Source organism: Pseudonaja textilis, chromosome Z (genome assembly GCF_049901715.1).
Source record: "Pseudonaja textilis isolate UNSWEBS1 chromosome Z, rPseTex1.2, whole genome shotgun sequence".
Lineage (NCBI taxonomy): Eukaryota > Metazoa > Chordata > Lepidosauria > Squamata > Elapidae > Pseudonaja > Pseudonaja textilis.
The window spans coordinates 111378002-111389107 of NC_142008.1; the positions used below are offsets into that span (position 1 = coordinate 111378002).

At 43.7% G+C, this 11106-nt stretch overlaps 1 protein-coding gene across 1 annotated transcript in view; it reads left to right on the forward strand.

Moving 5' to 3' along the window:
• Window positions 1-10846, forward strand: part of LOC113449994 (uncharacterized) — a 56088-nt gene extending 45242 nt beyond the window's left edge. The window contains exon 7 of the mRNA XM_026721135.2: window positions 2688-10846. Within this exon, the coding sequence (XP_026576920.1) occupies window positions 2688-5949 (3262 nt within the window). The 3' untranslated portion in view covers window positions 5950-10846. The remainder of the gene's footprint in view (window positions 1-2687) is intronic.
• The last annotated feature ends 260 nt before the right edge of the window (window positions 10847-11106 follow it).

An 11106-nucleotide genomic window follows, 5' to 3' on the forward strand; every position in this document is an offset into this window, starting at 1 on the left:
GTGGTGGGATTCTACTGGTTCAGACCAGCTTGAGTGAACCGGTAGTAAAAAATGCTACAGTTCGGCCGAACTTGTAGTAAAAAAACAGATATCGGTTTGACTGAACTGGTATTTTTTTCCCCCTCACGATGATCAGCTGTTCCGACAATCAGCTGTGCCTGGATCCCACTCACTGTCTTACTGCTTTACCCAGGCTTCCCTGAGACCCAGGAGGCAAAAAAACAGATCGCAGGATTGGGGGTATGCTGCACCCCCCGCCCCCATGCTCCGTTTTTTGGCTTCCTGGGCCTCAGGGAAGCCTCCGGGGGTGTGTGCGTTTTTGCTCCCAGAAGGCTTCCCTGAGGCCCAGGAGGCCATAACACAGAGCGCGGGGGTGTGGGGTTTGCCCCCCAGCGCTCTGTTTTTTACCTTCCTGGGCCTCCGGGAGCAAAAGCCCCCTAGGCTTCCCTGAGGCCCAGGAGGCAAAAAAAGCATGGGGTGCTGCACCTCCCCCAAAAAGCCACACCACCCAGTTACATGGCCACATAGCCACTCCCACGTGGCCATGCCCACAGAACCAGTAGTAAAAATATTTGCATTCCACCTCTGTACTAAGAGCTAATTCTGAGATGAGAGAGCAGCTTCAGCTATTCAGAATGAGACACGAGCACTGAGTTGAGTATTTTATATGGCCTTGAAATCCTGGTCCGTCAAGAACAGTGAATCAAAACACAATTTGATTTCATATGTCTAGTTAGTGGTCACTCTGACACAGGGCTGTCCAGCCTTGGCAACTTTAAAACTTATGGACTTCAACTCAGAATTCCCCAGATAACCATGTTGGCTGTGGAATTCTGGGAGTTGAAGTCCACAAGCCTTAAAATAGTCCAAGTTGTCTTAACACAATCACACAATACAGAGACAACTTTTTGGGAGTTAAAGCGCATTTGAAATTTTAAGGGGTGGCTACTAAAAGACAACTGTTAACCTGTTCATAAAATGGCCACCTTTGTTATCACAGTGACATAAGGTTCCCATTTCCCCGAAGGTGGAATAGTCCTGGATATTTTCTGTCCTATAATGGAGCATTTCTGTAAATGAATCTGAGGGTCAATCCTGGTGATTCATCTGGCAGCATACCAGTTTCATATTTTATTTTCTAAAAATTAAAATAATCTTTTAAAAAATGCAGGAGAGAAGACAGGGAATCTTATGGGTGCTGAAGGAACGGTTTGGGTATCAACTTGCTCTACCTTTGTCCACTCCTGCCTTGTAAGTGTTCAGGCCAATGTTTCTCAAATTGGGCAGCAAGAAGATAATGTGGGCTTCAACTCCCACAACTGCCTGTGGAATTCTGGAAGTTGAAGTCCACATCTTTTCAAGTTGCCAAGGCTGTAAAACACTGATTCAGTAAAATCATTGTATATGTTTAGAACTATGGCCCTTTTATCAGTTTTATGGCTTACGGACTTTTTATGACTTGTGGACTTCAACTCCCAGAATTCCTGATCCACTCGTGGTCTAGAACAGGTGTCAAACTCAGAATTGTGTTTGATCTTGGGGGGGCTGTGTGTGTGTGTGTGTGTGTGTGTGTGTGTGTGTGTGTGGATGGGGGTGGGCATGACCATGGTGGCCGTTTGTCACAGGGTCAAGATGCATTTTTTTCTTTCCATTCTTTCTTTCCATTGTTTTTTACTATAACCATTTTCCTATCTCTTCTACCAGATATTAATGGCAAACGTTCATTACTTATTCTTCATACTCCAGTATACTTTTATTTCTAAATTTATACCCCATTGTTTAATAGTAAATTGCTTTTCCAGGCAGAAAAGCTGCTTATACTATTGTATTTTTTATTATTATTCAACTAGTAATAAAAATATAATAGCATAAATAACATGATAATACAAGATCTAACAGCAGAGTTAAATTTCCAGGATAGTAAATAAAAATGGCTGTCAATTTTTGATTGTTGATGGTAGATTAAATGGACCTATAGTATGTAAAATTTGGCATTAAACTGTAGCATAGGATGTTGCTTGTTTTCTATCCAGATCAGGCACTTACTTGAGGCCACATAATCTGGTCCAAGCCAGTCTTCCTGCAGCACTCTGCTGGCCAAAAATGGGCCTCGTGGGGCCTCTGTGTGGACTGTTTTCACCTGGAAGAGTGCTGCTGGAGGCTAGGGAGGCTGAAAACGGGCCATGTGGGAGGGCTACATGCTGCCCCTCATGGCCCATTTTGGCCAGCAGAGGCACTGCGTGCTGGTCCTTTGATATTTCCAGGCTGGTCCCACAGGCCAGATTTAAGCACCCTGTGGGCCTTGAGTTTGACACCCCTGGTCTAGAAGGACCAATATCCAATACTGGGTATCTAGATTACATGAGCAAATTATGTGTGTCATGATGTCATCTTGCAATGGACGCATCTCCTGTATTGGCTTTATCATGACATAATTAAAAATCTATGTCCTTTGTGAAAGACACGATGGCTCCAGTCATTGTTCTGCTATCATTGCAGCTTTTTTCATATACTGCTGAGCCGGTAAGCTGACTGCTCAAGGCAGAATCTTCTGCTCTAGAAAGCCCTCATCCTGATATCATGTTAGTGGGAGAACAGCGTCAGCTTTGTCTTCTGGATGATGCACAAATTTGTTGAGACTGAGCTTTTTCTGATTTTTCTCTGGTCTTGTCTTTACATTTCCCCAGGTGGTGGATTATAGGATTGCCCCTGGACAAGGAGGAAGGGGAGATTGTCCTGTGTGTTGAGCCCAGCAGCCACATGGAACAGGACGACGCACCTGCAGTCGCTGTAGCCCCTGCGTCCCGAGGGAAGGGAGAACGCCCTCACCCCTGCAGCGAATGTGGGAAGGCATTCAGCCAATGGTCCAAGCTAGTGCGCCACAGGCGTATCCACACAGGCGAGCGTCCCAATACTTGCACGGACTGTGGAAAGTCCTTTACTCAGAGCTCCCACCTGGTTCAGCACCGGCGGACACACACCGGCGAAAAGCCATACGTCTGCCAGGATTGTGGCAAAGCCTTTTCCTGGAGCTCCAACCTGGCCCAGCATCAGCGTACCCACACTGGGGAGAAGCCGTATGTCTGCCGGGAGTGTGGCAAGGCCTTCTCGCAGAGCACCAACCTTATCAAGCATCAACGCAGCCACACCGGCGAGAAGCCGTACCGCTGTCCCGAGTGCCCCAAAAGCTTCTACCGCTCTTCCGATCTCATTCAACACCAGATCACGCACACCGGCGAACGCCCCTTCAAGTGTGAGGAGTGTGGGAAAGGATTTACACAGAGTGCTAACCTGGTAAAACATCGTAAGATCCATGCTGGAGAGAAACCCTTCCGTTGCAACGACTGTGGTAAGACCTTCATCCAGAGCTCAGAGCTCATCCAGCACCAACGGACCCATTCAGGGGAGAAGCCCTACCAGTGCCAGGAATGTGGCAAACGCTTTGGCCATGGTGCTACCCTGGTCAAGCACCAGCGGCTCCACATGGGGGTGGAGCCCTATCGCTGTACAGACTGTGGCAAGACTTTTGGACTCAGCTCTGCACTGGAGCGTCACCGGCGGTGCCACAGCGAAAGTCGTCCCTATGCTTGTGGGGAATGCGGTCAGAGTTTCTCCTTAGCCTCTAATCTTACTTTGCACTCTCGTATCCACCGGGGCGAGAAACCGTATCGCTGTGCAGATTGTGGCAAGTGCTTTGGCATGAGCTCCACCCTCATCCGCCACCAGCGCATCCACACAGGTGAGAAGCCATACGCGTGTTTGGACTGCGGGAAAGCCTTTGTCCGAAGCTCACATCTCACCCAGCACCGCCGAACACACACAGGTGAACGGCCGTACCATTGTGAGGAATGTGGTCGGCGTTTCTCCCAGAGCTCCAACCTTATCACCCACCAACGCATCCACATGGAGGAACGGCCCCATGTCTGTCATGGCTGCGGGCAGCGCTTTGCCCTGGAGGAGGAACTGCAGTGCCACCAGCAGGAAGAGAATGGGAAGTGCAAAGAGAAAAGAAAGGCCAAAGAACCAGAGAGCAACGTTTCCCCTGCAGAGGACTTGTATGGCAGCAGCCCTGAGGATGACGCCCACATGCAAGAACTTTCGGAGGACAGCAGTGCAATGTGTGCTACATGCCGTCTGGACTGCAAAGACGTTGGAGGAGTGGAGCAGCATCAGAGCCACCATGCTCATCTTTGTAATATTTGTGGCCAGAGCTTTCGAGATGCTGCAACGTTAGTGCAGCACGAAGAGAGCCACACTTCTTACATCTGCACGGAGTGTGGGAGGAGCTTTGATGATGCTGGAACCTTGGCTTGCCATCAGGAGGATCATGAATTTTGGATATGTGGCACCTGCGGACAGGTGTGCAGAGACAGTGTGGCTCTGGTTGAGCATGAAGAAACCCATTCATTGCCAATTAGTAGGGCGTGTAGGGTGAAATCGATTGACCGCAAGAGAGATCAGCAGCATGAGAGAGGCAGGAAGGGCAAGGAAAATATGAAACGTTCATTGGTCCAAGAGCCCTCCAAGGTCCTGCTATGTACCAATTCCAAGGTTGTGGAGAGAGTCCTCATGGAGCCAGAGGAAACACAGGCAGCTTGGGTCCGTCTTGAATGTGGAAAAAGCTGCAAGGATATCTCAATCTTAGGGAGACATCAGCAGAGTCCCAGGAGATCTCTTGTCTGCTCTGAACATGGGCAAGGTGAGGTCAACTCTAGGCCAGATAAATTGTACCAGTGTTCTGAGTGTGAGCAGGAGTTTGGAGATCTGTTAGCCCTGACTTGCCATCAGAGGGAACAGAAGTGTGGGCAGCTGGATCAGTGTATGGAGTGTGGCCACCTTGTGGTGGACACCTCAGCCTTTATGCTCCACCAGGAGAGGCAGCTGGGGGATAAAGGGCATGAATGTCTTCAACCCAAAGAAGCTTCTAGTCCTGAATTAGATATTGCTGTGCCTCAGAAGAATCAGACCGAAGAGCCTTCTGATACAGCTCTTACTGAGCTTCAAGAAGTCTTCGCAGAAGAAGAGACTTGCAAAGAAAGTGCTCTCTGTAGCTTCAGTCAGGGAAAACCACTGGAAGGTCAGCCATTCTGTGGCTCCTCCTCAGGTCTTTCTGTCCACCAAAGAACCAACCTGGATGACAACACTTCCAACAACAAACCTCAGAGAATCTCCATGGGACCCTCTGGTGGGCTGCCACAGAGCCATTCATCTCTTTCCTTACAAGAAGATGAGTCCTGCTTGCATCCACAAGATGGCTGTAGAACCAAGAGTCCCTTAGATGTTTCTTCTTTCAAAGAAGCCTCTATCCGTGCTCGGATCTCTCAAAGGACTAGCAACCTAGGCAAGTCCTCTCCAGTATCCACAGTAATGACCGCCCTCATCCAGCAGTCGAGCACCAAACCTTACAAGTGTCATGAGTGTGAGCAGAGTTTTGCCACTGCGGCCGGCTTGTCTCATCATCAGATCGGCCACACGAAAGAACGTTTGCTGAAGTGCCCTGAATGTGGACAGGGCTTCCCAGAAAGGTGGGTTCTGATCCAGCACCAGAAGGTCCACACGGTAGAGAAAGACAAAAGGGCCCATAATCCACCATCCCCAAAACAGAATTGTAGCAAAGACAGGGAGAGCCCAGAACTTGGAGAGAACTTCACAGGGTTCTCAGCCATCCTTTTGCAGAGAGGGAATCATATCTCTGAAAGGAGCATGTTGCTGCGGCCCAACGACCATGGAGCTGATGGAAAGCAGACTTTGGCTGAATCCTTGGAGACCACAGAGTCCTATTTCAATCTTGACTTGGGTAAATCTCCCCGCTCTGGCGGTCTGTTGGCCCAGCACCACATACGGCCAGATAAAGCCAGATATTTTGTGCGTTCTGAGCCCAGGAAGATTTCCAGAAACAGTTCACTTTTGCTGCACCATCTCCAGAATCACACGGTGGAGAAACCTTGATGCCCTGCAATTGCAGGTCATGTCAGTATGACTTGTAGCTTTGACCATGTTGATGCTTTCCCTCCTGACGTATAGGCCTATTGAGTTGTGGGGCCCTTTGATGCAATTGTGGTTTTTTGAAGTCAGCCAATCAGAGGAGAGTTGCCAGCTAGGAACTATGGGTATCATAGCCCCAGAGAGCACCAGATTGGGGAAGGTTGCTTCTGATGGAGATAAGACACAGACATTACTCTATGAATGGGATGTGGAGATGAAGCAGAACTGAAAAAGAATGTGTTGTTTGGCAGATGTGCAAGATGAGAAACCCTTACAGTGCTTCTCTATGCACAAAACAGAGCAAATTTCCTTTCCTTTCCTTTCCTTTCCTTTCCTTTCCTTTCCTTTCCTTTCCTTTCCTTTCCTTTCCTTTCCTTTCCTTCTCTCCTCTCCTCTCCTCTCCTCTCCTCTCCTTTCTCCCTCCCTCCCTCCCTTCCTTTCCACCCACCTCCAAAACAAGGCAAAAAACCTCAAGAATAATGTGAACTCAAATTTCTGTCATCTGTAATGGATGAGTGGAACAGTTTAGAGCAGTGTTTTTCAAACTTGGCAACTTTAAGATGTATGGATTTCAATTCCCAGAATTCAATTCTGGGAATTGAAATCCATGAAAACTCTGGTATATAGGTGTGAAAAAAATTGATAGAAAAAGAAAATGAGGTTTTTTTTTTCAGAATCCATCTCTTTCTCTGGCATATTTTAGCGCTTCCTAGAAAAACCTACCCCACTGCAAACAGATTTCTTGAAAATTATGAAGAGAGAGACATTTGATCAAGTAGAAATTCTCCTTTCTCTCCAAATGGTGGCTTTCCTGTCATTGGTGAGCTTTTGAATTTCCCACGGCTGATTCTATATCCTCTATTGATTGGGTTTGTTTTATTGCACATTTGATGGCAATTTGGAGCTTTCAACTTACAGTCTTCCTCCAATAAAGATGGTATCTGTAAATCAGAATGCTCCAGATGCAGGCATCTTCTAGCCAGATGGGCAGCATATAAATTTAATAAATAAATACATCTTCTGCAGCATAGATTTCTGCTCCCTGGAATAAAATTTTTCGTAGCAAAGAATTTTGAATGTTTGCTGAAAGGGGTAGGTCTAGGCAACATTTACAATTTATCTCCTTGATGAAGTTCTGAATATTCCAGTCTTTCTATATTGCTAGTCTCATATTGTAGAGATGATAAATAAATGATGGTTGGCTTATTCCAGACCGTGCAGATATGTGATAAGTATCTCTCTTGGATCCAAGTGTACAGCAGTCAGAATTTGTAATTAAAAATTGATGAACATAGTGGGTCTTTAACAATTAATACTAATATTTTCTGATTATAGGAAGCACTGCCAATGTTATGATTTTTTTTTCCAAAAATGGATGAGTGATCTTGGATGAAAATTGATTTCGGCCCAAGATGACTTGATAATCTGTATATGATTTCAGGCTGCTACAAAGTCAACTTGGGTTTTTATTTTTTAAAGCAGTGTTATCTTACCCGTGGCAACTTGAAGATGTATGGACTTCAAATCCCAGAATTCTCCAGTCACTTTGCTGCCTGGAGAATTCTGGGAGTTGAGCCCACAAGTTGCCAAGATTGAGAAACACTGTTTTAAAGAAGAAATAAGTCTGGAATTAAAACAGATGGGCTGAAATCTCAGGAAAGATATCCACTATGCTGGTTTTGTAGTTTTTTTTTTCCTTCTGTAGCTGAGAAAATGTTTTGCTCATGGGATCGGATGGCTAGTTTTTAGCTTTTCAAGTCATGTGTTCATATTTCTTTTTCCATCTTCTTAATTCTCGTAGTTTTCGATTCTTGTTAAACTTATGATAGAATTTTATGGTCTACAAAAACATTTTAGATTAAACAGTCAAGGTTTCTTTAATTTACCAGTCTTAGTTAGATCATATAATACCTGTTGTCACAGGAAGAGCTGTAGAATACAGCAACAACTATAGAGCAACTGTAAATCAATCTATTTGTAGAGAAAGCATGAAATAGAATAATTGTAACAACAAGGGCTTACATTGTTCAATTTAGACTAATACAGATTTTCTACCCCAATTATTTTTTTCATAACAGTGAATCCTCTTCATAACGTCTGGTGATACATAAATTTTATATTAAACAGTAATGATCTCAAATTATGGGACTACTTCCATTTCATATCTCTTAACAATACAGCTGGTTTGGCTCCGTATTTTTGAAAACTGATAAATTGGCTGGTTGCTTCTGAAGGAAGTGATACTCCAAGCCACAGGATTAATGTTTAAACTCAAAGCATAATATCCAGTGCTTCCTTTTGGCTATAGCAATTTTTAAAAATGTTATTTATGATTTTGATGTGCCACGTTACTTCTAGGAACTCAGTTAGCCTACATGAGAATCTTCCTTTATTTTATCTTCACAAAACTCACCCTATGAGATTGGCTGGAGCAAAAGAATTATTGGATCAAAATTTCCATGGTTAGGCCTGGATGTGAAACTGGTTTTTCCTAGTCTTATCCAAGGCTGGAGCATGCCGGAAATCCAGAAACATTTCTTTATCCATTAAAGGGAACATTAAATCTAAGCCTGTAGAGGCTTTGCTTGGTTAAGGGTAGATAAAAGTATATAGGCGAGCTGAAAAAGTGCATCAAGAAAGTCTCCAAAACTTGCTGCCTCTACTAAGGAGGTCAAGGGAACCAAAGAGCCAGTGTGCTCTAGTGGTTAAGGCGTAGGCCTAGAAATAGGCGACTGAGTTTAATTCTGCCTTAGGCACGAAAGCTGGCTGGGTGACTTTAGGCCAATCAGCAGGAGATTGAGTTCTAGTCCCACCTTAGGCATGAGACCCAGCTGAGAGACTTTGGGCCAATTGGCAGGAAACTGAATTCTAATCCTGCTTTAGGCATGAAAACTGACTTGGTGAGTGGGCCAATTATTCTCTCTAAGCCCAACCCACCTCACAGGGTTGTTATGGGAAAATGGGAGGAGGAAGGAGTATTAAATACGACACTGAGTTATTTATAAAGTAATAAAGGCAGGATAAAAATCAAATAAATAAAACCTCAGCCATTCTTGTTTGGAACACAACTCCCCTTCCCCCGGAAGTCAAATAGCAGATAATGGTGCTCCTATGCGTGCACAAAGACCAGCTGGCTGGCATGCATGTGCATGCTGGAACCCAGAAGAGCAATGGGTGACAGCTGGCGTGCCCAGAGAGATGGCTCTGCATATCGCTTCCAGCATGTGTGCCATAGGTTCGCCATCACAGATCTGTGCAGTTTTATTGAAGCAATAGGAAATCATGACAACTTCTTAGGTGCTTTTGGGGTGTAGGTCCCTGCTTACAGTTCTTGATTTCTGGGTTTGTTCTTCCATCTGTGTTCCAGACGTTTCTATTCAGCCTAGTTTCTCCTGCTCTGCCTGATGCTGCTGTAATGATGTTCTAATATTCAATTTGAATTTTATCTACCTTCCCTGTTCCCCTTCCTTCCTCTCCCTTTTATTATTATTATTTCAGGTATCAACTTCACTGAAAACTGGAATTCTCACCTTAAATTTGAAAAACTCTGTGTTTACTCAGAAGCAAGTTCAGCAAGGTTTCCACTTTATAAGTATGTGCAAAATGATTATTTTTAGCACTTGTCTTTTGTAACTCAGGGCTAACATTTTATTTTCCCCAAATATCAACCTGTCCAATATTGATAAATAAAAACAACATCCAAATGGTAACAGTTGGAGATTTTCCATATAAATATGATTTTACTTGTTGGAGGAGCTATAATATTGTTTTTCTTTTCAAAATCCTCTGGTTTCTGTTTAATGAATTTATTTCCTATCAAATTTTCATTGTAAAACTAAGAATGATCAAACCTGGAACTAATACAAACTGAAAACTGATTTATTTAATTGTTTTGTCTTGGTGTGTTATTATTATACAGACAACAATGTGAAATCATGGCTGTCAGTTCTTTAGCTGGTGTTAGCCTTCACATGCATTGAATTCTTTCCCCATTGGCATAATATATGTTCTCATCCAAGCAGGGTTGCATTTTGCAATTTACAGATGGAAATTTTGTGAATGATCTAAATTTTATCCAAGGTATTTTGGTATGGCACCTGTGTGGTGATAACTATTGGACTGCCACAACTGGTTTATTCCAGTCTTTCAACTTTGAACGTACAGGTTCAAACACATATTACCAATAAAATTCTAAACAATTTAAAATGAGAGTAGGGTAAAATACAATATTTATTGGATAAACTACAATAATACATAAATATGTAAAATAGAATAAAATAACAAAATTATATTTCCGTATCACCCTTGCAATCTGCCCCAATCAGGCCCACACATGCTGATTTCAGTCAGACCATTTTAGACAGAAATTGTGCTGTATTAAATGTCGCTTTCAGATTCTGGCCACACATATGTTGTTTGAATATGGACCCCCCACTGGGTCATGTGTTTAACATGTGGATCAAGGTACTTATCTTTCACCCCCTTATACAAGCAGCAATCAAGAGTCAGATCTACCTCTTCAATTCACTGTATTGGTATCCTATAATATTGATGAGGGTGAAGCATCGAAGATCAACATCTTGGTCACCCCAGGTATGAAAAATGGTGTTTGAACTTAACATCAAATTCCTGTCCCTGCAGGACATGAGTCTTAAGCTAAACTGTATGTGAAATATATGGAATTATATGGACATATACTGATTATATGTAGGTTAGGGCTAGGCACACACATAACTTAAATAAAATCGACTTTATTTTGCTAAAACAATTGAAATAACAAAAAGAAAAAAACAGCAAAAATAGAAGGATTTTTCCGACGTGCTTTTTGCAAGAGTTTTAATAAAGCCTATTTCATTGAAAACGTCTATTCTTTTATCTGCAAGCAACTCATTCATGAATCACTGCCTATATCTGGTCTTTCATCTGCTGAATAGCTAAGGCTATATATTTATTTCTCTTTCCAACTTCGAAATATTGGGGTGCCGATTCGTTTCGTGAGGCGTTCCCTTCGCAGCAATCCACAACAATAGCGGGCTGAAGAGCAACAGGTGAAACACCCGCCCTCCGCATTAAGGCTACAGAACGGCTCCACTCGTATTTTAATATTATTTCATTCCCTCT